Source organism: Oryctolagus cuniculus, chromosome 6 (genome assembly GCF_964237555.1).
Source record: "Oryctolagus cuniculus chromosome 6, mOryCun1.1, whole genome shotgun sequence".
NCBI classification, from domain to species: Eukaryota; Metazoa; Chordata; class Mammalia; order Lagomorpha; family Leporidae; genus Oryctolagus; species Oryctolagus cuniculus.
In genome coordinates, this window is record NC_091437.1 from 166,305,649 (window position 1) to 166,330,442 (window position 24,794).

Consider the following 24,794-nt stretch of genomic DNA (forward strand, 5'->3'; position numbering starts at 1 on the left):
TGCTTCCTGCGGATGAAATGTGCATGCTGTGGGGTGGGGGGTGGGCCACTGGCCGGCCGCGCTACTCAATGTCCCTCCGCTTCCTTTAGGCGGAAAGGACGCGGGAGGACGACCCCCAGGACCCAGGGGGCTGCCGCCCGGGCTGGAGACAGGCTGCAGCGGGCTGGGGGCTGGGGCCGTTTCTTTCCCGGAGCGAGTGGTGGGGGTGCCGTGACCCCTCCCCCCGCCTCGGTCCCGGCGGCAGGGCAGGGGCTGTGGGACCCTCTCCCTGGCCTGCAGCAGGCTGGCGGGAAACAGGCTGGAGACCTGGGGCGCGCTAGCCGCGGGCCCTCCCTCGGCTCCCGCTGTCACCGGCCCCTGGGGAGTACCCGGAGCCCAGCCCAGCGCGGGAGGGGCCCAGGGATGCCCAGGCCTGGGACCCCGCGGCCCAGCCCCCGCTCCGCGCTCGGGCGGGTGTCCCGGTGTCCGCGGGGGGCCGCCCCGCCGCGCTCCCGCCTCCGCCGGGCCTCTGACGCGCGGGGGGCGGAGGGCGGGCGGGATAAAGGCCGCCGCGGCGCAGAGGAGCCCGCGGAGCGCCCGGCGCTGGTGAGTGTCCGTGCGCGCCGCGGCGGGCCGGGGTAGGGGGCCGCGAGGGAGGGGCGCCGGGCCTCCCCAGGGCAGGCGGGGCCGGGGCGCCGCCCTGCTGGTGGGACCCCTTTCCACTAAGCTGGCGGCCGTGGGGGCCAGGCTTTGCGGGGCGGGCTCTTTCTGTCCTGTCCGGTGTGGGTGCGCGGAGGCCCATGCGGCGACGCCCGCTGTGGGGTGGGTCACAGGACTGACTGGGGTTCTAGCGGGTGTGTGGGGAGTCCAGCCTGGCTCTTCCATCCCCTCTGTCCCCTTCTCCACTGACTAAATGATGGTCACCACGCCGTGACCACGTGGTTTGTCACTCGCGCTGCTCCTGGCACTGTGGAACAGCTGGCCTGAACTCCCGGGGCCCCCGCCCACCCACACAAGTGCCCCACGTGGACCTGGCTTGGCTGGCAAGATGCAGGGACTGGCCACGCCCTCTGAGGCAGGGGCAGCCCCGCCCCCGTCCCTGGCAGCGGCTGGCCAGGCTGGGAGACCTCTGTGTGGGCAGAGGTGGCTGCCTGGACTTGCAGATCTCCCCCACCCTGGACATGAGGGACCCTTCGGGCCTGCTCGGGTCCCTCCAGAACTGGGGGCCTGGCGGGCGCGGCCGTGGTTATAGTCTTTGCTGTAAACGCAGTGCAGGGCTCAGCTGTTGTCAGCTGGGGTGTTCATGACGCCCCGTGGGGCTCGGGAGTGGGAGGCAGTGTCCCTGGGCCCCTGTGCCTGCTGCGCGCTCTGAGCCCTGTCGTGTGGCTTATGACTTCCCCTGGGTCTGGGCTCTGAGCACCAGCGCTGTGCGATTCCCGGGGCTGGGAGCGAGAAGGAACCCGGGCTACAGACCAGGTGCAGGTGCTCCACCAGCCTGTCCGAGGCCTTGGGTAAAATGGGGTTTGCGAGGCTGTGGTCTCGGGTGGGGGCGTGTGCGTGCGTGGGGCTGACCTGGGGCTCAGTGTAGAGGCTGGGCTGTTCCCCGTGCCACTCTGCGGGGGACACTGTCTCTGCCACCTCCTCTGGGAAGCTGCCAGGATTGCTCCCTCCATGTCCCACGTCATCTGCCGCAGTCCACTGAGTGTCCCCACTGCCCTCCACCCGACTGCTCCCTGGGGTTGGCTGTGTGGAGACCCAGGCACGGAAGGCACCAGAGGGCTTCCTGGAGGAAGAGGGGCCCTGCCTGGGTGGGGAGACCAGCTTCCCGGGAGGAGCCAATCCGGCACCCTTCCCGCTGTGTCCCTCCCCCCGGGGGGAACTGCATTTTGTGGCCACAGCCCCGGGGCTGTGGAGGCCACGGTTCTGCACCCCTGCTCGAGCCAGGCCAGGGCAGGGGACGTGGGCCCTTGATGGGGGTGTACTGGGCTGGGGGCGGGGCACCTGCCGATTGAACCGCGTGGGGTCGCCTCTGGTGCAGGTCCCTGGGGAGTGGAGTGGCTGGCTGGGTGGGGGCGGGGAGAGAGAAAGAGGCCTGGGGACCACTGGGGATGCGCCACTGGATGTTAAGGGCAGGGCCGGCAGCGCAGGTCTGGGTGTTGGGAGGAGGGGCAGGGAGCCTCTGAGACTGGGCGCCCCGGGGACGTCCAGGCCCTGCTGGACCCTTCCTTGCCCAGTGCAGGCCGCGGCCAGAGGGGGGAAGGCGGTGTGCCGTGCATGGGGACGGGGGGGGGGGTCACACGGGTGATGCCGATGGCTCCCAGCTCTGTCCGTGCCTTGATTCGTTTCTGGTCACTGTGTGGTCCCATTTCCCATATGGGAGGACTGAGGCACGGACGGCACCTGCCCGGGGACCCTCGCTTGCAGAGGCGGTGTACGGAGCGGACGGACGCAAGGAAGTGGCCGTGGGGGAGGTTTGCAGCGTGCCGCCTGTTAACCCTGCACAGGACAGCAGGGGACACAGAGGCCGGCTCAGCCCACCCACAGGAAGTCGGAGAGGCTCCCGCTGGGTCCCAGGTTCCGTCAGCTTCTTCCCCTGTGACCCCGAGCTCGGCCCAGTGCGTGGCGCCCGATGGGGCTGGACAGACGCTTGTCAAGTTGCAGAATGAGTGAATTAAGGAAGGCGATCCTAGTTCCCTGCTCCCCACGGGGGTGGGGGTGGGGGTCCTGAGCTGGGGAGGCCCCAAGGGGGCTGCAGGCGGTGGAGCAGTGGGGCTGGGGCAGCCCGCGTTGGCGCACAGTGTGGCATCATGTGGTGCCACAGCATCCTAGCCAGGGGAGGCTCCTGCGACACGGACAGCCCCAGCCCTGCGCAGCCCTGGGCTCCTGGCAGGAAGGGAGGGGGCGTGCCCATCTCAGGCCCCCAGGCAGGGAGCCCCCACCCCACTTCTGGAATGGTAGGGGGCACCTGGAGGGCTCTTATGTCCTCACTTGGGGCCCCACTTTGCCAGGGGCCGCAGAGGCCCTGGCTTCCAGCTGTCCCCTTACCCCTCAGCATCCGCAGAGGCGGGGCTTGTCCCCTTACAGGTGACTGGCAGGCCCAGAGCGGGGCAGTGGGTGCCCTGGCCCTGCTGCTTCCTTCTGGTCCCACTGGGAGGGTGCAGCCCGGAAGAGGGGGCCCCACCCTGCTGGATCCACGCCGGGGGCCCAAGCACCTGCCGAGGGGCCCATGGCTGCCTGTCGCCTGCACGCCCTCCTGGTGTTATCCCGAGTGGCCGCAGGCTCCGGGGCCCATGACGCCTGCCCCAGCACTCTGTCCAGTGAGGGGACAGCCTGGGTGGACCCGCAGCAGCCCTGCCTGGCTCCTGCCCTGGGCCCCGGCCGCCTGCCTGCTGGTGTTGCGGCCGGCTGGGGACAAGCGAGGGTGTCCTCCGGGGCCGGCCACCGGGGTTGCTAAGTCAGCAGCAGGCCCCACGGGCTGTCGGAGCCACGTGTGGGGGGAGGGCGGCCTGTATGGGGTTGTCCTTGCGGCCTGGCTCGGCTCAAGATCCCTGGCAGGGAGAACAGGTACCTGCCCCGGGGAAACCCAAGCCTGCTCCCAACAGCTCTGCTTCCCGGTCCCAGCCCGGGCGCCCCGTGACCAGCCCAGAGCTGGCACCAGTGCGGAAGGTGGCTCCCCTCCCTGGCTGCGTCTCCCTTTACAGAGGTCACTGGCCCCGGTCAGGGCCGGTGCTGGCCTAGGTCACTGAGGGAGTGCGGCCTTGGGAGCACGGCACCCCTGCCCTCTGGCCGCCTCCTCCAGGAAGCCTTCCCTGCCACCCTGGGGCTGCTGGCGCCCGGCTCAGTGCCCGGGCGACTCTGGGAGCTGCCGGTGAGTGGTGAGTGCCCTGTGGCTGACATGTGCCAGCTGGGGATTAGGTGGTGGTGACCTTGGAGGCCCCTCCGGATCCTGGGCCTGAGATCCCGTGATGGCTTCTGGATGTTTCTCTCGGGCCTGGGCCTCTTCCCAGAATGCTGGGTCATTTGCTCCTCCACAAACAAGTGGGCGCCCTCTGGTGCCAGGGCCTGTGCGGGAGGCTGGAGCCCGTCAGCGTGGGGGCCACAGTTCCCGCGGGCATGTGGAAGGGGGAGACACACAACCTGGGTGGCTCAGCGGGGGGCTGGGCCCAAGGGGCTGGGAAGGTGCCCCCGCCCCGCGGCGCAGCGTAGCAGGGGCTGGGCCTGCTGGGGTCTCCCCTCCAGCCCCCCGGCGATGGGCAGACTTGGGCTTGCTCTGGGAGGGTTCCAGGAACGCTCCTACCCGGATATAAATAGACTTCTCCGAAAGGCTTGGGGCTGTGCCAGCTGCAGCAGGTGCCCCCCAGGCCTAGCCAGAGGCCCCTGGTAAGAAGTTGGGGGGGCAGAGCGGGGCGGGGCAGCCTGGCAGCAAGGGGGCCCTGCGCCTGGCCGCAGCGTCGCAGCGCTTGGTGGGACCGCGCACCAGGGTTCCTTTGCGGTTGAAGGGACAGAAGCAGCTGGCTCCGCCCCCCCCCAGGGCTGTGCTCCGCCAAGCAGGGCTCTGGGGGGTCGTGGGTGTGGGGCTCCTGCAGGCCGGCCAGCAACCTGGACGTGGCCTTGCTGTCCTCGACTGGGGCCCAGCCAGGCTCCTGCTCCGGGGTGTGTGCGCTGGGAGGGCCTGGGAGGGGACTGAGTCGGCCGCCAGGCCCCTGGCCAGCCTGCCCCTGCCCCCTGGCCCCGGCGCTGACCGCTGATTGCAGGGGCTAGGCTGCGCGTCTGGGAGCTGGGCTCAGAGCCGGGTTCCCAGCCCGAGGCAAGGCCTCCGGGGACCCTGTGTGCTGGGGACTGCCTACCCTGCTCCCAGAGCGCCTGCTGGCCAGCCAAGGAATGCTGGGGACCAGCAGTACCTGTACCCTCGGGGCGCCCTGAGTGGGAGGTGGGCCCCCCAGTCCTGGTGCTTGGGAGACATCAGCTGCGCCTCATTTTCCACTCCTGTGGTGGGGTGATGAGAGTAGCCCCCTGCAGAGGGGTCCCCAGGGGCTGGCAGCTCTGGTGCACAAGGTGGGTGCAGAGCCGGACCCCCGTGGGGCTGCCAGCTGCCCTGGCTCCTCGCTGGCCTGTGCGGGTGCTGGGCGCGCCAAGAGCTGCCTTGGCTGCGGCGTGGGGCCCTCGCAGGCGCACGTCCTGCTGGAGACCCCTGCCCGCGAGCCCCCCAGGGCCGAGGACCGGAGCTAGGAGGAAGGGCCGAGCCCTGCGCCTATCCCTTCCTGCGGCCCGGCGGCTTCCTCTTCCTCGCTTGGCCCCTTTGTGTGAGCGCCCGGGGCAGCGGCCCGCGGCTATATTTAGGCGGCAGGTGTGGGAGCCCCCGCGGCCCGAGAGCCCGCGGGTCACCGCCCCACGTGACGCCCGGGCGCTATAAATAGCCGGGGCCGGCCGGGCACCGCCTTGGAGCCGGCGCCCACTGCGAGGCCCGCGCGGCGGGATCTGGGCCGGCGAGCGCGGCCCGGCCTGGCCCGGCGCGCATGGAGGCGGCGGGAGGCGTGCGGGCGCTGGTGAGCCGGCCGGCGGGACGCGTTGTGCGGGCGGGTGGGCGGGACCTAGGACCCCAGCCCCGCCCCCGGGCGGCGACGCCCCAGGAGGGGTGCGGGGGAACCCCCAGCCGTCGCATCTCGGCCCTTCCCCGGGGCCCCCACGAGCCTTCTGCCTGCAGGGTCACACGGGGCCCCTGTGAGGCGGGGTTCCGCAAGGAATGAGGCGGGGCCGGCCTGAACCTGGGCTTCCTCTGTGCTGGGGTTCAGTGGGATCCTCTCCTGGACCTGAGCGGGCAGAAAGCCGTCGGCTGCACGCCTGGCGCCACAGCAGAGGGCCCAGGCCGCGGCTCCCTGGAAGGAGGAGCTGCAGCTCCCCATAGGACCCCATGGGCATGGGGGCTGGTGGGCGTGGCGTCCAGTGCAGAGGCGGCTAGAGGCCCCTGGAGCGGAGCCCCCTGGTTGGGGGGCAGGGGCTCCGCCTGTTTCCCAGGTGGAGAGCCTGAGGCTTGGGTGGCCGGGAGCCCTCTGCCCAGACCTGGGACCCTGGGCTTAGCAGGGGGCCAGGTGTGCCTGGCTGCCCCCGGTACAGCCACAAGCCTGGGAGCCGGGCCGGGACCCCCACGGGCACCAGGCTTGCGCCCACCAGGCCTCCTCTGGGCTCTGCTCAGTGAGTGGGCAGGAAGGGTCTTCCCCGGGGGGCGGCCCCAGGGCAGGGATGAGCCTGGGGGTGTTTCTGGGGCCCCAGGCTGCAGAGACAGGTGCGGGTGTGGCAAGACCCCGGCTCGGCCTGGTCCAGCCTCAGCTCCTGACCCTGACCCTTGGCCCCTGGCCCCTGAGCCCAGCCCAGTAAAACTGCTGATTCCCATAGACAAGGGACAAGTCAGGCCTTGGGGTGAGTCCCTCGGGGAGGGGCCTCTGTGTACCTGTGGCTTCCTTGGGCTGTTTTCTCCTCAACACACACGCGCACACATATGTGCACGTGCCCACACACAGGTACACACGTGCGCTCACACCCATGTGCACACCCCGATACTCACGCTCACACCCAGGCACTCACACAGCTTGGGGGCTGGCTGAGCCAGGGACAGGTCCTTCTCTGTGCCTTGTCTCCCTTCTGGGGCCCCCAAGATGCGGCCAGGGCTGCTCTGGGGGTCGTGGGGCCTGCCCGGAGCCCAGCAGTGCTGGGCCACCCACGCCACACAGCTGCAGCTGCAGGCTGTGGGCACCTGTGGGACTGTGCTGGCCACGGTGGAGCCCCCGTCCCTCCTTCCCGGTCCTGGGGGAACACAGGCTGAGGCTGCGGGGCCGGCCTGCCTGTGGGCAGTCGGAGAAGGCGACCGGGGTGGGGCCAGAGGGACGAGGTGGTGGCTGCGGCTCTGCCCGGTGAGGGTGGCGTGCGGTGCCCGTGTCTTGGGCTGAGCAGGTAGGAGCGGTGAATGCAGGGCCTGGAGGGGTCTTCTAGCCCCTGGCTGCAGCTGAAGGGACTTCGGGGCGTCCTGGTGGACCCCTCATCTGCAGAGGGGCCAGTGGCATGCCCAAGGTTGGGGAGGGTCACGGTGTGACCGGCCCCTGGCCACCTGCGTGCCGTCAGCGGCATGGCATGTGCCTGGCGGCCGGCCCTGGCCCCTGCGGCCCGCTCTGCCTCTCTGAGCTCCCTGAGGGCAGGGCTGACCTGTTTATCTCCTGTCCCTGCCAACCTTGGGAGCCCGTGCTGGGGACAGCCGTGGTGGCTGGGGGCGGGGACTGGCCATGGCAGGAGGCTTCAGGGGCAGCAGGCATGCTTGGGGCTGCACCCCACACCCCACCACGCCCCCGGCAGGGCTGGCTGTGCCGACCCCCTTTCCCTGGGGCTCAGACACTGCACAGGGGCCAAGAATCCACAGACACTCGGGGGCGGGGCGGGGTCTGCCGACTGCAGGCCAAGGAGTGGGGCTGGGCTGTCTGTCCCCGCAGAGGCACCGGGCTCTTGCGTGAGTCAGCCCCCCTTGGGGTCTGTGTGGTCCCTGCCCCTGCCCACCCCATCTGGGGTGGTCCTGTCAGCTCAGGGCCCCTAACTTCCCGCTCCTTGCTCGTCCAGACCTTGCCTGCGGCTGACCGCCGGGGGGCCTATGGAGAGACCGCCCGGGGGCCGATCTGAGTGCCGCGGTGCCCAACATCGCTGCCGCCCTTGCCGCTGCCGACCGCCCTGCGCCGCTGGCCGTCACCATCGCCCTCACCTGCCGCTGGCCGCCGCTGCCCGACCTGGGGCCGGCGCTGCCGCCTAAGCCCCCTGCCCTGCTCCGGGACTCGCTGGACCCTGATGGGGTAACGTGACAGGGACCCTGTGCGCCTGAGACTGCCTGAGACGCCCACCCCAAGGCCGCCCCCAAGTTGGTTCATTTCAAGTTCATTTTTCCTTTGGTCCTTGGGGGATTGAGGCCCACCTGTGAGCCAAGGGTGCCGTTGGTCGTCCACTGATGCAGGGGGGCGTCCCAGCGAGGGACACAGCACTGGACAGCGTCCCCACGGCCGGATTCACTCTGGGCTTCTTAAGGTTTTTTTTTTTCTCGCTGACTCGTCACTCGTCTTTTGTTTCTACACCCCACTACCATCATCAGCCCCGAGAGACAGCTCTTTGGAGTTGCCCATTTTACTCTGGGGGTCTTTTTTCTGACACGCTGGATTTTCTTTTTTAACTATCCACGCACCGGGCAGCTCCCTCCCCCTCCCGAGTATTTGCACAATATTTGTGCGGAGTGAGGGGTGGGTTTTCAGACAGCCTCTCCTAGGACAAGCACAGCTGGCTCTTGTCTGGGCGGGCTTCTCTGGTCTGCGAGCCCAGCCCTCTCTGGCGCCCCCTCCCGGCCCCGGGGGCGGCCATGGCGCGGATGAACCGGCCGGCCCCCGTGGAGCTGAGCTACAAGAACATGCGCTTCCTCATCACCCACAACCCCACCAACGCCACCCTCAGCACCTTCATCCAGGTGGGTTGGGCGCTGCCGCAGGCGGGAGGGGCCCTTTCAGGGAAGCGGGCTGCAGAGGCGGGTGCAGGGGCCGGAGGGGCCGGCCGGGCTGCAGGAGCCTGCGCGCTGTGGGTGAGGCCTGGGGTGGCAGCAGCCCGGGGACCCCAGCCCTCTACATGGGGAGACCCAGGGCCCCAGCCCTCTACGTGGGGAGACCCGGGGCCCCAGACCTCTGCGTGGGGAGACCCGGGACCCCAGCCCTCTGCGTGGGGAGACCCGGGACCCCAGCCCTCTACGTGGGGAGACCAGGGGCCCCAGCCCTCAGCGTGGGGAGACCCGGGGCCCCAGCCCTCTATGTGGGGAGACCCGGGGCTCCAGCCCTCTACATGGGGAGACCCGGGGCTCCAGCCCTCTGCGTGGGGAGACCCGGGGCCCCAGCCCTCTACGTGGGGAGACCCGGGACCCCAGCCCTCTGCGTGGAGAGAGATCAGGGCTCCAGCCCTCTGAGTGGGGAGACCTGGGCTGGGTTGGAGCTGCCCTGGCAGGAGAGGCCTCCTGCTGCCTGCCACCCTGGCTGCAGAGCCACAAGTGTGTGTGAAGTCTGCATCTGCCCCCCGTATGACCCAGGGCTGTGGGGCAGTGGCCGCCGGGCTTCTCTCTTCTGTGTAGGCTGAGCCCCTCCGGCTTCTTAAACAGCACAGAGCCTGCGAGGCGGGGAGGGGCTTTTTGGGCTCAGGACACTGAGCAAGGTGCCCCTCTCATGGCAACATCAGGGTCTGGGGAAGTACTGAGTCCAGCACTGTGGGCACATGGCACGTGGCCAGGAGCAGGGCTCAGAGTGTGGCCAGGACCAGGGCTCAGCCTGTGGCCAGGAGCAGGGCTCAGAGTGTGACCAGGGCAAGGCTCAGCCTGTGGCCAGGAGCAGGGGTCAGCATGTGGTCAGATTAGGACTCAGTATGAGACCAGGACCAGGGCTCAGCACGTGGCCAGGACCAGGGCTCAGCATGTAGCCAGGATCAGGGATCAGCACGTGACCAGGACCAGGGCTCAGTGTGTAGTCAGGACCAGGGCTCAGTGTGTAGTCAGGACCAGGGCTCAGCATGTGGCCAGGGTCGGGTCAGCATGTGGTCAGGCCCAGGGCCCAGTGTGTGGTCAGATAAGGGCTCAGCATGTGGCCAGGACCAGGGCTCAGTGTGTGACCAGGAACAGGGGTCAGTATGTGGGCAGGACCATGGCTCAGCACGTGGCCAGGACCAGGGCTCAGCATGTGGTCAGGATTGGGACTTACTGTGTGGCCAGGGTCAGGGGTCAGCATGTGATCAGGGTGAGTGCTGAGTCTCTGAACAGACAGAATGTGACCAAGGTTGGGGTTCAGCCAGTGAGTAGGACCAGGGCTCAGTGTGTGACCAGGGTCAGGGCTCAGTATGAGACCAGGGTCAGGGCTGAGTGAGACCAGGATCAGGGCTCAGTGTGTGACCAGGGTCAGGGCTCAGTATGAGACCAGGGTCAGGGCTGAGTGAGACCAGGATCAGGGCTCAGTGTGTGACCAGGGTCAGGGCTCAGTATGAGACCAGGGTCAGGGCTGAGTGAGACCAGGATCAGGGCTCAGTGTGTGACCAGGATCAGGGCTGAGACCAGGATCAGGGCTCAGTGTGACCAGGATCAGGGCTCAGTATGAGACCAGGGTCAGGGCTGAGTGAGACCAGGATCAGGGCTCAGTTCCAGGGGTGGCCGCCCCTCTGCTGAGGGCATGGGGGACTCTGGGGCACCCCTCCCCACTCCCTGTGGTCTCAGTTGGTTGGGCCGTGGCCCTGCTGTGTCCGGTGTCCCCATTGTGTGCCCAGCATGGCCCTGTGGCTGAGTGCTCACCACTCCCCAAATCGCTGCTGGGGCTGGTGGGGGTGGAAGCAGCCCCCCTACCCTCAGCTGCCCTGCCCTCTGCCCGGCTGGGCTGGACTTACCCGCCCCAGCCCAGCCCCACCCCGTTCCAGGCCCCCTGCCCACGGGGCCGCTGGGGCGACTCTGAAGGCCCCATAGCCTTGTCTGGAAGCAGGGCCTCGCCGCCGAGACCCGGGGTCAGCACCCTGTGTGTGGGGGGCGGGCAGGGGGAGTGTGCAGGGGCTGCCCCTGGGTTACAGGGGCAGGCCACAGCGCGTCGGGCCTCCTGCCGTGTGCCAGGAGCCAAGCTGTGAAGGGGGTGGGGGGACCCAACTGCTCCGTACCTCTGGGTGGGGGAGGGGGGTTGGGACTCGCCCCCGCCCAGCCTCTTCCTCCTCCTCCTCCCCCCGCCCCGCAGGACCTCAAGAAGTACGGCGCCACCACGGTGGTGCGCGTGTGCGAAGTGACCTACGACAAGGCCCCGCTGGAGAAAGATGGCATCACCGTGGTGGTGAGGACGCCGGCCCCGCGCCCCTGGACCCCCGGCCCACCTCTAGGGCAAGGGCCCCGCCTGCAGCTCCCGCTGCCCCGCCTTCCTGGGCCGACCCCATGGTGCACACACCGCGGGGGTCTCCGGGGGCCCCTGAGCCCGCCGGGGCGGAGGCCAGGCCCATCCGGGTGCCTGCCGTGTTGCTGGGCTCCTGGGCGCCTGGCCTGGCCTGGGGCCAACTCGGCCTCTCGGGAGGCCCTGCTGGGAGCCGTGCCTGCAGCCCTGCGGCTGTTTCCTTGGCTGCTGTGGCCATGGGGACCCCAGTCCGGGTTGCGGGTGCAGCAGGCAGCTCTGTTCTGGCCAAATCCCGTGGGAGGAGCGGGGCGGCTCCCGGCACCCCTCGGTTGCTGCTCTGCAGCGGGGACCCCGTTTCTGACGGGCGTCACTGTCTCAAGCAGGCCCGGCCCGCCTGCTCGCCCTGGAGAGAGCAGCCGGCTAGGGTGGGGTGGCCTGGGCTGCAGGACCCCCTGGGCCGCTGCGGGTGCTCCCCGGGGGCGTGGCCGATGCCCCCAGCAGCATGGGGGTTCTGGGGTGCTTGCTTCTCCCGCAGCGAAGCCGGGCAGGGCACGTGGCCTCGAGGGCCAGCCTCGGTCAGCCCAGTGGGTTCACCCCCCACAAGTAAGAGCGGCGGTTCTGGGGCCGGCCCCTCAGCCGCACTCCCCATGCCCCCCTCACCGGGACATAGATGGCGCCACTGTCCTTGCCGCCAGGCTGGGCCTCGCCTCTGCTGGCCTTGGGGACTGTGGGACACAGCCCAGGTGGCCCCTGGGCAGAGACGAAGGCCTGAGCCCATAGTCCTTCCCCTTGCCCTCCCGCAGCCCGGGCTGTGTGGGCAGGCTTGGGTGTCACCACAGGAGCTGGGGGCCATGGGCTACGCTGGCCTGGAACCTCTCAGGGCCCCCCTGCCCCACCCTGGTGCACAGGCAGGAGGGACTGTGTCCCCAGCAGCACGGTGAGGGCTGCCAGTGTGGGCTCATGAGGACGCTGTCCTCAGAAAGGGGTGGGTGATCCAGGAAGGCTTCCTGGAGGAGGGGGCACAAACTGCTTGCTCACAGTGGGGTGCCGTGGTGAGCCTGCCCCTCCCACCCAGCGTCCCCAGACCCCACGGGCTGCCAGGAGGCTCAGCCCCTCCCGAGTGCCCCCAGCCCCTCGGCCTTAGGGTGCTCACGGGCCGCTCCCCTCGGCAGGACTGGCCCTTCGACGATGGGGCGCCCCCGCCCGGCAAGGTGGTGGACGACTGGCTGAGCCTGCTGAAGGCCAAGTTCTGCGATGACCCGGGCAGCTGCGTGGCTGTGCACTGCGTGGCCGGCCTGGGACGGTGAGCGGCCGGGGCTGCTGGCATCAGCTTGAGCTCGGGAGTGGGGAGGGGGCGGCTCTTGGGGGCGGGCTTTCTCACTTTCCCAGGGCAGGGTCACATCCATAGGAGCTTCCCCCCTTCCAGGGGGCCTGGTGGAAGTCCTTCCTAAAGTCTGACCCGAATCTCTCCCGCTGCGGAGGGAGGAGCTGCCACCCTGCCCCCTCAGCACAGGCGCCCCCTGGCCAGGGCCCTGGAAGGGGGTGGCAGCCAGCACTGGAGGGCCCGGGCAGTGCACAGCAGGGGCCAGGAGCGGGGTTGAAGGCCCGCGTGCTCCGGGCTCTCCCCTGCCGCCCTCGCTGGCAGCCCGGGGCCCTGATCAGGGAGGCAGCGGCCTTAGGATGCAGGCGCGGGGCCGGGCTCCGGGCGGGCGGCCTCCAGCGCAGGCGGGTGACCGCAGCCCTGCGTCCGCCCCCAGGGCCCCGGTGCTGGTGGCGCTGGCACTGTTGGAGAGCGGCATGAAGTATGAAGACGCCGTCCAGTTCATCCGGCAGTGAGTGCGGCCCCGCCTCCCGCGTCCCCCCGCCCCCCCCCGCCCCCCGCGTTCCCTGGCCCGCGGCCCCAGGTGAGCCCAGGTGACCCCATCTCTTCCAGGAAGCGCCGTGGGGCCATCAACAGCAAACAGCTCACCTACCTGGAGAAGTACCGGCCCAAGCAGAGGCTGCGGTTCAAGGACCCCCGCACGCACAGGACCAGGTGCTGTGTGATGTAGCCCGCCCCGCCCCGCCCCGCCCCGCCCGGCCGAGGATCCAGCGCCGCGCGCCACCAGGGTCGGGACTCCTGTCTGGTGGCTGCTGGGCAGGGCGCGACTTTGGAAGCACTGGGCTCAGCACCCCCCGCCCCCCGCCCAGACCTGTTCTCAGCACCTTAAGTTATTGGATCCCGGGCGGTCAGATGTCCTGGCAATAAAACAAGACCCGTGGCTGCGTGTGGACGGTGCGGGGGGGGGGAGGCCGAGGGCTGGCAGCCCTGGGGCCCGGAGGCCGTGGTCTGCAGGTGGACCTCGCCCTGGGGCCCTGCGAACTCCCGGGAGTCCCCCCTCCCGGCTCGGCCATGGGGGTCGCAGTGGGAGAGGAGGCTGGGCGGCCGCTGCCCGTGTGCAGGACTCGGGCGTTGCTGGCTCCTGTGCAGGGCTGTGGGCTGGCAGGGCGGCCGCCTCCCCGCCCCACGCAGACGTTCATTGCAGCCTCAGCGTGTAGGGACGCGGGGTGGCCTCGGGGGCTCATGGGGGTCAGCCCTGGGAGGGAAGCAGGGGGCTGGGGATGGGAGCTTGGGGGGTGTGTGCACTCTGGGTCCAGCAGGCAGGCCTGCTCGGTGCTCTCTGCCCCGCCCCCACGGACACAGGCCCCGGGACCACGTCTCAGTCCCTGTTAGTCCTAGACTGCCACCCTCCTATCCCTGCGGGCCTGGCCTCGGCGCCTCCCTTGTCGGGGCCTCCACGGGCACCTGAGAGGGACCCTGGCCCCACACCCCCCACCCCAGTCCCGCCAGAGGCTCCACTGCCCAGCTTTGGGCGCCCACCACGTGGGGCCTGTCTGTCTGCATTCTGGGAGGGGCCTGCGGTTGCCACTGACGCCACAGTAGAGCCCCCTCCTCTCCCCGGGCCTCCCCACTCCCAGATGGGGACCCAGACCCCGGGGCCCCAGGGCTCGTGCACAGCCACTGCTATTCCTGGAACCAGGGGAGTCTGCGCCCCCCAAGTCTTGATTAATCAGGATTGCCGAGGGAGGGAGCCCCGGGGCTGGGCTGGGGTGGGGTACACCAGCAGTCCCAGGGCAGTAGGCAGGGGGCCGCAGGCGCGCGCGCCCCCGCTCAGCACAGCACACGTGTGGCTCTGTGGAAGATGGCTCAGTTTTTCAATCCACCGTCCAGTTGTGGGGCCTCCACTTGCTGGCCTGGGCAGCCGGGTCCCTGCCCCGAGGGGCTCACAGTCTAGGGGGACAGTGGGGACAGGGTGGGGACGAGAGGCCAGGCCCTGTGCCGTGCAGGGCAGGGGCAGCGAGGGGCTGGGCGGTGTGAGTGGGGAGGTGGGGGGAGGGGGGCTGGCCCTGCAGGGGTGCAGTCTGGGGGTGGGGCCCGAGTGTGGGGGGTCCCTGCCCACTTCCCCTGTGGGGAGATTGAGGCTGAGAGGGGAGGGGCCTGGCTGCAGGCAGGGCAGGACCCCGGTGGGCCCTGGGACCGGGAGACTGATTTTATAGATGGACAGCTGAGGCCCAGCGACGGGGTGACGGGGGTGGGGCCGGCCCTAGGGCGGCTGCATGGAGGAGGAGACAGGCGACCCCCCCAGGCTGGGGACGGATGAGGGCTGGTGCCGTGGTGGCCCCCGAGCAGTGGTGAGCACCCTCCCACACCCAGGACGGGGCTGGCCGCGGGGCCTCGGTGCCCTCTTCTCCCTGCGGTGGACAGGGGCCATCCGCGGGCCCTCAGGGGGTTCTGGGTCTGGCTCAGCCTCCCAGGCCTGCCCTGTCTCCTGGGGCCCTGGGGTGGGGGGTGACCCAGCCTCCCAGGCCTGCCCTGTCTTGGGGGCTGGGCTTGGGCACTGGGGAGGGCCCTGGGGTGGGGGTAGGGAGCTGACAGGTGGGACGCTTCTTTGCGAATCTAGATCTTTCTTTCAAATAGAAAAATGCTCTGGGGGCGGGGTGGGGGGGCGGGGCTCCATCACTGGGGCCTGGCCCACACCTGGTGGAGGAAGGACAGCTGGTGGGTGGCGAACTCCCGGATGCCCGGCTCGGGGTCCTCCCTGAGGTCTTCGAAGGCTCCAGGAGAGGAGGGGCAGGTTAGATTGGACCCCTGCGTCCTCCGTCCCGCCCAGGGAGGTGGCCGGGCAGTGCCCACGCCCTGCTCCGGCCTGGGTGGCTCTCTTCGCCCCGTGCCACCTGCTCACACCGGGAGCCCTCCTCCACCCGGGTGCCTGTGGGCTGCACCGGGGCCTGCCTTGCTGTGGGTGCACTGGGTGTCAGCGGGCCGCGGGGCGGGGCTGGGCAGCGGGTGGGGCGGGGGCGGGGCGGGGCCGGCCTGGGCGGGGCGGGGCTCCCCTTACCTCGCAGCAGCAGCTGTGAGTCCCCTTTGCTCACCATCTGCGCCACGGCCTGGGGGTGGTAGCAGACGGTGTAACCTGTGCAGGAGACACGGGGGCAGCTGGCAGGTGCGCGGGGCTGCCCAGGCCCGCTCCGGCCCCTCCCCGTCCCTTTCTTCTCCGGGGCCCCGCCCCCGTGCCCACCTATGAAGAGCGCAGCCCAGGTCCTGATGTGCTGGTGGCAGCTGTGCAGGGAGCTGAGGGCCTGCGCCAGGTGGATGCTGAACTCCTCCTGGCCGCGCGTCATCTGGCCGAGCACAGCCCGCGGTCACTGTCGCTGGTGGGGAGGGGGCCTGCCGCAGGGCCCCAGCCCCTCCCCACCGCGCCGCTCACCAGGCAGGTCCAGAGGAAGTGGCGGGCGCTGAGGCCGCGCTCCCAGGCCAGTGTGCAGAAGAGGGTGTGCTGTAGCCGCCAGCGGAGCAGCACGGCGCAGCGGTAGAAGGCGAACTTGGCCTGCTGCGGGGCCGCGGGGGGGTCACCAGCAGCCGTGTGTGTCGGGGCCCCAGCCCTCATCTCAGGGCATGACGTGGGCGCAGGTGTGTTCGGAGGTGTGCGTGTGTGTGGGTACGGGAGTGGAAGCAGGTGTGGGCACAGGTGTGTGGGCACAGGTGTGGGCGCAGGTGTGGGCACAGGTGTGTGGGCGCAGGTGTGTGGGCGCAGGTGTGGGCACAGATGCGCAGGTGTGTGTGTAAGTGGGAGGGCAGGGCCCCCAGCCCAGGTGCCCAGACCCCAGCCTGCCCGCTGCTCTTCCTGGCGCCTCCCCCGCCAAGGGCACCCCGGCCGGCCCTGGGGGCACTGACCACGACGACGGCCGGGCACTGGTCCTTTAGGTGCAGGAGCAGGGGCACCAGGCTCTGGTACACCTGGCTGCGCAGCCCCTTCGGCTCCTGGCCTGTGATCACTGCCACCAGGTCCCCAAACAGTGCCATGGCTGCCGCCCGAATTCCGTCCCGCTCCTGCAAGGCGGGGGCTCAGAGGCAGAGCCCGGTGCGGCCGGGTCCCCGCCCTCGCCCACCTGAGAGCCCCGCCCCGCAGCATCCCGCAGAGACACAGGACCCCACACCGTCTCCCGACGCCCCAGCATAGGGCAAGGGGCTGGGGGCGGGCCTTTCCCCCACCTTCCCAGCAACGGATCAGCCCCGGGACCGAACCTGCGGCTGTGGCGCCCCCTGGCGGCCGGCGAGCACCCCTGGCGGAGCCCCTGCCCGCCCCAGGCCGCGTCCCCGGGAGGAGCCGGCGTCCCGCCCGCACGCTCACGTCGTCGAAGAAAGAGCGCGCGTGGATGGCGACGCCGAGGCTCTGCGCGCCCGCGCCGTGCCGGCCCAGGCGATGCAGCACGTCCGACACGGTGGCCATGACGCGCACCACCACCGGCTCGCTCTTCTGGAAGAAGCCGTCGAGGAAGGGCGGCAGCTGCCCGCGGAGCAGGGTTCCCTGGGGGCGGCGGGCGCCTGTGGGCGGAGGGCGCGGGCCGCCCGGGCCCCTCACCGCGCCCCGCGCCCCGGCCCCACCCGGCCGGCGTGAGCAGAGCCCGGCCCACCTGGGGCCCTCCCGGAGCTCAGTCCCCGTGGGGCCCCAGGTCCTCGCTCCCCCGCACGCCTGTAGGGCTCCCTCCCACCCCGGGGGTGCCGTGGGCCAGGCGGTAGAGTGGGCAGGGGGTGGCCAGGCTGCCAGGGACACGGTGCCGAGGTGGGGGCCAGGCGGTAGAGTGGGCAGGGGGTGGCCAGGCTGCCAGGGACACGGTGCCGAGGTGGTGGCCAGGGACTTCTGTGCTGGGAGTGGCCAGCGGGTCCCGTTGGACATGTTTCACACTCCTGTTCAGTGCTCTGTCTGCCCCTTGTCCCCAGGTTGTCCTGAGCTGTCCCCGAGCCACGGTGGGAGCGGCGTGTGCTGACGCCGGCGGGTTCCGACAGGCGCGTGGCGTCTCTGCCGCCTTCCTGAGCTCCGTCCGGGTTCGGCTTTAGCAGCCCAGCCGTACAGCAGCAGCACAGGCTCCCTGGGGGCGGGACTGGGTGCTGTCCCCGGACGGCTTCCTGTCCACGCCTGCGCTCGTGCAGAGCCCTGGACAGCGTGGGAAGCCCCTGTCCTCCCTGTGCCTGGGGAGAAGCTGGAGGAGGGCACAGGTGCCCGGCCACTCAAGGAGTGAAGGGGCGAGCTGATGTCTGAGTAACTGATTGGGTGAATGACCAAAGATGGAAAGAGATGAACCAAAGATGAAAGACCCACGGAGCACGTGGGCCATGGGTGGGTGGGTGGGTGGTAGGGCGAGAGGTAGGGGGACAGGTGTGTGGCTGGGTGGACGGATGGGCATGTAGGTGGATGGATAGCTGTGTGGCTGGGTGACGGATGGACACGAAGGTGGATGGACAGATGTGTGGCTGGTGGACAGATGAGTGGGTGGGTAGCTGGATGCAGAGATGGACAGTGGACGTGTAGGGATGGACAGATGTGAGGCTGGATGTGCAGGTGGATAGATGGACATGTGGGTGGATGAATGGCTTCCTCCACGAGCCACAGTGCGGGGCTGGGCATCGTGGCAAAGCCACTGGTGTGGGTGCGGGAGGGGAGTGCAGGCTGCTCGCTTCCCGCCCTGGTGAGAAAATCGTCCCTAACTCGCCCTGTGCCGGATGGCGTCAGCCTCCGGCAGCACCCAGGCCGCCGCTCCCGGGACAGCCGGGGTTCGAGGCTGAGCAGGTGCTTCTGGGAGATGGGCTGCCACCACTCCTCTGGCACGGCTGTGGACACTGAGACCCGGGGAGCTGAGGACGCTTGGTCTAGAGTGTGCCCGAGCGGGGACTGGTCCGCGGCCTGGGTTCCTGACGGCTGCCGTGGGGCCGTCGGCAGCGTCTGGAGTGTGACAGCCCTGACCGGCGTGGGTACGCCAGCCTCCGCCAAGGCAGCTCTGCAAGCCGCTCTCTTCCAGTTGCCCATTCTGGGATGCGGTTGTCATGGTGGTGGGTGGACTGGGTTGGGAACAGAGGAGTCGGTGACAGCTCGGGAGACTGGGCCAGGCTACTCTCAGGGGGTTCTCGTCCCCGGCCCGGCTTGGGGCAGCCCCGGCTGGCTCTGCAGGGGGCTCCAGGGTTCGGCTCTCCCCGGTGTGCAAGAGCCACCAGATCTGGGTAATGGGCACGTGCAGCTTGCCCCGCTCTGGAGATGAGCGAACCACGGCCCAGGGTGTAGGGGTCGGGTGGCCCAAGGCGCGCGGCTGGGGTGACGCAGTCAGGGTCCGACCCTGGCTGTGCGTCGGGGCGGGGGTGCCCCCGCGTGCGCCCTCACCTTCTCCGGGTGGAAAAGGATGTCGCCGAGGCCCTGCAGGCTGCACACGCGCACGGCCGCGCTGGAGTCCCGGAGGCCCCGGGCCAGCAGGGTCAGGGCGGCCTGTCTGGGCAGCGCCTCCAGCAGTGCCGGGCTGTGGAGGAACTGGGGCAGCCCCGGGGGCAGGCGGCTCAGGCCTGGCACCCCCTTCAGGGGCGGGGTGGGGCGGGGCTCTCAGGAAGAGCCAGTGGCCACACCCTCTGGCTGTCTCCGGTAGGGGGTAGGGAGGGTTTGGAACTTATCCCTGGAAACCAAGGCCAGGAGAGGGGATGGGCCTTGGCCCAGGTCACACGGCAAGGCTGGGGGCCCCGTGTCCACAGCGCAGCCGGGGACAGAGCCCCGTGGAGGGTGCTGGTGCGTGGGTTCACCCCCACCCCACCCCCGCCCCGAGCCTCAGCTGTGGCGATGACACGCCCCCCACAGGCTCTGCCCCTTCCCCTCCAGCTTCGCACCTGGGGTGACCCCAGCCGCACGTTTGCACCTGGATTGTGTGGGTGTCCACCCAGCCCCTTCACCCCTGCAGGAGCGGGGGGTGGCAAGACAGGTCTTGGGGGACCCATCTGGGAGCCCCCCCGCGGACCCCCTGACCAGGAGCGGAGGAGGTGGAGCTGGGCCCAGGGCACACCTACCTCAGTGAGGATGAGGATGGCTGCCTTCCTCTCCCGCTCCTCCTGGCTCTGTAGCCTGGGCAGCAGCTGGCCCAGCACCGTCTTGATCTGCGGGCACTGGTTTTCCACCATGGCCCTGGGAGAGGGCTGGACTTCGGCCGCTGCCCAGTGTGCACCCTTCTCCACCCCAGCCCCGCCAGGAGCAGGCAGCTGGCAGTGGCCCGACGGGGCGGGCGTGCATCCCACTGCGCCCTGCTCCCTGCACCCCCTGACTTCCTGCTTTGTGCCAGGCCTGGGCCGGACACGGGCCGGTAGAGAAGCTGGCTCGGCCCCTGTGCCCCAGGGTGCGGGCTCGGGGAGGGCACAGGTCTGCAGTGACTGTGCCAGGGGCCTGGTGCAGGGGGCGTGGCCTTCCTGCGTGCCAGGGCGCGGCAGGCACCCCTGAGAACCCAGCATGGGCAGGTGGTGCACACAGCTGGCCCCCCGACCCGTACCTGGCAAGGAGGCCAACACCTTTCTGGTAGGTGTGGATGGAGGCGAAGTGCTCCCAGGCGCCCTGCAGCTCCAGGTGTGCGAAGTCGTGCCAGTGCCCCGTGGTGGACAGCAGGCTCCTCAGGGCCTCCACGGACGTGCTGCGGCCAAGCAGAGCGCTCAGGGCCCGCCCGGGGCCGCCCCAGCTCCCGCCTAGGCTGCCTTGTCCCAGCCAGAAGGGCATGTCCTGGCTCCAGCGCCTCATGCCACCGAGTGTCCCCGAGCCCTGGGTTAACGCTGAGGCGAGGGACATGCGGGGCCTGCGCTGGGCATGGGGGGGCCCTGGAGCATCTTGGGGCGCCAGGGCACAGAGGGCCTGGCTGGGGAGCGCAGGGACTGGGGGGGCCGTGGAAGCCCCAGGGATGCTGATGTTGAAGTGGGAGTGGCCTTAGGAGCCCGGCAGAGACTCAGGATGTGGGGCAGCCGGGGAGGGAGGAGGACGGCCAGGGCAGTGTGGCACAGCCCCGGAGTCCCCTGCCCACTGGGGACATGGGAATGCCAGCTGCGCCACCCACTCATGTCTGTGAGGCACAAGGGACGCTATAGGTGCCATGTGGTGTGGCATGTGGTGTGGCCGTGTGCCTGGCAGCAGCCGGGCCTCCCCTGCCCCCCCAGGACCCTCGCCAGTGCCCTTGTCCAGCAGGGGGGCAGGGCCCTGAGTGGCAGTGAGTTCTCCCGGGGTCACGCAGGCGGGCCAAGGGCGGCAGGAAGTCCGACAGAGATTTGTCCCAAGAAGTGAAGGCCACTTGAATGTGCCTGCTGGTGCCGGCCTGAATGGCAGCCGGCTCGTGTCCCTGCCCCACGCCGTGTCATTAAGAAGAGGCAGCCTTTGTCAGGTGCCTGAGCTCAGCCACAGAGCCACCGGGGCTGCCTGGACAAGGGGACCGGGAGGCGTCCCTCTGGGGGTGCCTGGGACAGGGGTGCGTCCTTCAGGCTGCCCTGCCCCTGCAACCAACATGGGAGCTTCCGGAACCATGGTGTTCAGCTGAGGCAGCAGTGCCAGGGCCCCCACCCAGCACCCAGTCACGCCCTCTGGGTCCCTAGGGTGTGGAGCCGCCCAGGACGCCCACCGAGCCCAGGGAGCCCGTGGTCCACGCCTGTCTCCCCGCTCCTCCTGGCCCCAGGCTGCCTTCTTCAGCCTCTCTGGGCGCTCTGCACCCCAGCAGCGCCTGCCTGAGCCGCCAGCCCCTCTCTGCCCGCACTCAGCCCCCCGGGGGAGGGCCGGGCGCTCGGGGAAGGCGGCGTGCCCCTCGAGGGCGGGGACGCCAGCTCTCAGCCCCCAGCCCCGCGGGCCCACCAGCCCTTCCTCGCCGCCTCTCTGTTTCGCTTCTTTTAACCGTGGTGACGTGCACGCCGCACACACCATCTGGCGGTCGGTGCTCACTGAGGGGTGGGTGGCGTCATGCACGCCGTGCCCTGCGGCCACCCCCACTGTGCGTCTCCATGGCCGCTGCTGCTTCTAACAGATCACCGCAGTTTCCACACTGAAACTTGGTCCCTGTTCTTTCCTCCCTGGAGGCCTGTCTTGCCCCCCCACTCCCACCCCTGCCCGTGAACCTGAGTCCTCCAGGATCCTCGGAGCCGTGGGCGGCCGTGCCATGTCCTGGGCCACCCCGCCAGCCAGGGCATCCGCAAGAACGGCGCACTACGCGGTGGGGGTGTCCAGACCCCCTCCCGGCCCAACACAGCGCTGTGGCAGGCCAGTGGGCACCGGGGGGTACCCGGGCGAAGCGCTCGTCTGAGGCCTGGGCAGGGGTCGCTGGCCTCCCCAAGGCCCCTGGCTGCTGATGTCATGGGTCAGAGTGGCTGGGGGTTGGGCTGTGCCTGCTGTCCCCTCACCCCGAGGTTTCCCACTGGGGGAGGGCGGCCCAGGCCCCGCCATGGCCCCCAGGAAGGTATGGGAGCCAAGGTGATGGGTGCAGGCGTGGGCCAGTGCCTGGGGTGGGTGTTTTTTGACCTCTGACCGTCACTCTGGCCAGTGGGCAAGGTGGTCAGTGCTGCCCACTGCCCGGCTGTGGGTGCATCTGGGGTCACGGCTGCACGGGGTTGGAATCACGCAGGAAGGGAGGTGAGCCGAGGGCGGGAATGGGGGGCCCACGCCAAGGACTGAGGGGACGCAGGTGATGACACGCGGGGAGACATCGGGGGCAGGGTGAGAGAGAGGCAGCTTCCTGCCCAGGCGCCAGGCAGCTGGGCGGAAGCAGGGTGGGGCCGCTGTGCACGGGGTGCCCGGGGCTCACCTCTGGGGACTGGCCGCCGCCGTCTCCTGGGCCTGCTGCCCCGGCTGGGGCTCCGCGGGCAGGTTCAACTCCAAGACGTAGTGCGTCTGGGTGAGCAGCGCCAGGAGGAGCCGGGGGTAGGCATCCCGCACGGCGCCCTTGAACTCCCGGGTGAACTGGAGCTCGAGCAGTGTGTTCATGGCCTGCGGGCGGCCGGCCGTGAGGCTCCCGCGGGCCTGCGTCCGTGCGGGGCTGGGCCCCTGCCCTCTCTGGAACCCAGGCGTGGAGGGGGGACTGTGAGCGACAGGAGCCCCACCCCAAGCCACTGGTCAGCCCTGGGCCAGGGAGTGGGGGCTGGGCTGGGCTTGTGCGGCCTGGATGCAGGGACCCCTCCCCGCGGGCCGGCCTGGGGCCCGGGGGGGTGGGGGCGGCGACTCACGGCCAGCGAGCGCAGGTAGGGCTTCTCGGAGCTGCAGGGCCCGGCCTCGCCGGCCCCCGTGGGCAGGGGCCGCTCCTGCAGCCAGGCCAGCAGGGCCTCCAGCACCACGTGGCTCACGGCCTGCTCCGCCCCCAGGGCCCTCCACAGGCCGACGGCGTGGCTGCGGGCAGAGAGTGGGCGTGAGGACCCGCCAACACTGGGCAACCTGAGCCTGGTGTGTCTGGACGCTGGGACAAGGGCGGGGCCTCGGTTGTGGGGGCGGGGTTTGGTGGGGTGGGGAGCACTTCCTGCTCCTCCCACCTCCTCCTAAAAGCCCCCACTTCCCGGCCCCTCCTCAGCCACACTCACAGCCCTGACCTCTGACCTCAGCCCCTCCTCTCCTGCCCTGGGGCCTCCACACAGGCTGGCAGCCAGGCTCCCCCCGCAGGTGCAGGTCTGTCCCCCCCCAGGCCACGCTGGTGGCACAGGTGCAGGGCTCGCCAGCTGGGGAGGGGGCCTCACGCCCACTTTGCCGACGGGGTCCGAAAGCACGGAAAGGGAGCCTGCGCCTGGCCAAGGCCCTGCCTGGCATCTGGTCTGATCCACTTCTGACCTCCCCAGTCAGGATCCTGTGAGGCCCAGGGAGGGCCGGCTGCCCCAGGCCAGCTGTCACGTGGAGGGGCGGGAATCCGTCCCAGTGTCCCTGAGCCTGCCTGGTGGGCACCGGCCCCGCGACTCAGGCGCCAGCCCTCGCCCTGCCTTGCACGGTGTGACCTCGGCCAAGCCACTGCACCCCTCTGGGCCGCAGATGCCAGTGGCAGTGTGGGGACGAGCCGGCCTCAGGAGGTGGCCGTGAGGGGCTTGTGGGAGCACAGGTGCGTCTCACCGAGGGACACACAGGATGCATCTGGGTTGGACAGAATACAGAGGGCAGCTGGGGGGCGGGGTGTGTGTGTGTGTGTGTGACTGATGCTGTGCAGAGCCACAGAGCTGGGCGGATGGACAGACAGACGGAGGACAGCCCACGGCAGCCGGGCGCAGGAGGCTGGTGTCGGGGTGGAGGGGGCGGGGCCCCGTCCTGACCCTGACTTTGAGGGAGGTGGGGCTGCTACCAGGCTTCGCACAGAGGAGCCACAGGGTCCCAGGCCCCCCGGGGTGCTGGGTGTGTGTAGGGAGCCCGAAGCAGACCGGACCCTCTGGGGGAGGCCCGTGGTGACCAGGGCTAGGGCGGAAGCGGAGGGGCTGGGAGTCTGGGGGAGGAGGGGATGTGGGCCATGAGCCAGGAGTTTCAGGCTGAGCAGCAGGAAGCGCTGCATCATCAGGCCCAGCCTGCAGGGGGCGCAGGGGGCGCAGGCCCCCCGCGTGGGAGGCTGAAGTGCCCACTGGACATCCAAGGGCAGAAGTCAGGTGCTCAGGGAGAGGCCTGGGCCCAGGAGAGCCCTGGGGACGGAGGGGCCGCCAGGGAGGCAGAGCAGCCCCGGCTGAGGTCTAGGGGTCAGGAAAGCAGGACGCCGAGGAGACTGGCCCCCGGCAGGCAGGGGGCACGTGTCTCTGGGAGAGGAGGGTCGGCCAGGCCCCGCTGCGTCATCAGCTCCCGGGGGCCGGGGACTCACAGGGCTGGTGAGCAGTGGCCCCCGCGCCCGGCCCAGGTGAGTGTGTCAAATAACAGGTGCACAGGTTCCCTTCCCGCACCCGGCCCTGTGGGGGGGGGGGCAGAGGGGGACGGCGGGGCCACACCTGTCCAGCGGCTGGGAGAAGTCCAGGAAGGCAGTCACCAGCTCGGGCGTGTGGCTCCGGGCCAGCTGGGTGACCGCCTGCAGAGCCGTGTCCTTGGCTTGGGAGGCGTGGACAGAGCAGAGGCGGAGGTGGATGGCGCGGCCCATGTTGGCCACCTGTGTGGGAGGGGTGGTCTGAGAGGCAGAGGGAGGCCAAGGTGAATGTGGAACCCTCAGCCACGGGCCTGCTCCGAGGAGCCTGATGGGGGAGGCGCAGCCACGCCTGGGGGTCTGACGGGGGAGGCAGCCATGCCTGGAGGGGGGAGCCTGATGGGGGAGGCACAGCCACGCCTGGGGGTCTGATAGGGGAGGCAGCCATGCCTGGAGGGGGGGGAGCCTGATAGGGGAGGCACAGCCATGCCTGAGGGTCTGACGGGGGAGGTGCAGCCATGCCTGGAGGGGGGGAGCCTGATAGGGGAGGTGCAGCCATGCCTGAGGGTCTGACGGGGGAGGTGCAGCCATGCCTGGAGGGGGGGAGCCTGATAGGGGAGGTGCAGCCATGCCTGGGGGGGGGGGTCTGACAGGGAAGGCACAGCCACGCCTGGGGGTCTGATGGGGGAGGTGCAGCCATGCCTGGAGGGGGGGAGCCTGACGGGGGGAGGCACAGCAACGCCTGGGGGT

General features: G+C 70.2%; 2 protein-coding genes across 15 annotated transcripts in view; one reads left to right on the top strand and one right to left on the bottom strand.

Annotated features, from left to right (window-relative positions):
• The first annotated feature begins 522 nt into the window (after positions 1 to 522).
• On the top strand, positions 523 to 13,150 carry PTP4A3 (protein tyrosine phosphatase 4A3). 2 transcript variants are annotated; one of them, XM_070075882.1, is made up of 6 exons: positions 523 to 585; positions 7,582 to 8,467; positions 10,743 to 10,835; positions 12,062 to 12,192; positions 12,647 to 12,721; positions 12,823 to 13,150. In XM_070075882.1, the coding sequence occupies exons 2-6, from the start codon at positions 8,363 to 8,365 to the stop codon at positions 12,938 to 12,940; spliced, it is 522 nt and encodes a 173-aa protein (XP_069931983.1). In that variant the 5' UTR covers positions 523 to 585; positions 7,582 to 8,362; the 3' UTR covers positions 12,941 to 13,150. The 2 variants fall into 2 exon arrangements, with proteins under 2 accessions (XP_069931983.1, XP_069931982.1); XM_070075881.1 differs by lacking the exon at positions 523 to 585 and adding an exon at positions 5,352 to 5,525.
• Positions 12,823 to 24,794, bottom strand: part of LOC138850085 (maestro heat-like repeat family member 5) — a 41,202-nt gene continuing 29,230 nt past the window's right edge. For 3 of the 13 annotated variants that reach the window (XM_070075872.1, XM_070075871.1, XM_070075868.1), the window contains 12 exons: positions 24,136 to 24,290; positions 22,420 to 22,579; positions 22,002 to 22,183; positions 19,725 to 19,862; positions 19,252 to 19,366; positions 18,584 to 18,727; positions 16,456 to 16,738; positions 16,105 to 16,260; positions 15,638 to 15,760; positions 15,449 to 15,551; positions 15,269 to 15,343; positions 12,823 to 14,984 (listed from right to left, as the gene is read on the bottom strand). In XM_070075872.1, coding sequence (XP_069931973.1) covers positions 14,840 to 14,984; positions 15,269 to 15,343; positions 15,449 to 15,551; positions 15,638 to 15,760; positions 16,105 to 16,260; positions 16,456 to 16,738; positions 18,584 to 18,727; positions 19,252 to 19,366; positions 19,725 to 19,862; positions 22,002 to 22,183; positions 22,420 to 22,579; positions 24,136 to 24,290 — 1,779 coding nt within the window. In that variant the 3' untranslated portion in view covers positions 12,823 to 14,839. The other 10 variants (XM_070075874.1, XM_070075876.1, XM_070075873.1 and 7 more) reach the window with 10 other exon arrangements.

Coding starts and splice junctions, on each gene's coding strand:
- PTP4A3 (XM_070075882.1), top strand. CDS start 8,363: ATGGCGCGGATGAACCGGCCGGCCCCCGTGGAGCTGAGCTACAAGAAC. Junction 8,468..10,742: donor CCCTCAGCACCTTCATCCAG/GTGGGTTGGGCG, acceptor CCCGCCCCGCAG/GACCTCAAGAAGTACGGCGC. Junction 12,722..12,822: donor GCCGTCCAGTTCATCCGGCA/GTGAGTGCGGCC, acceptor CATCTCTTCCAG/GAAGCGCCGTGGGGCCATCA.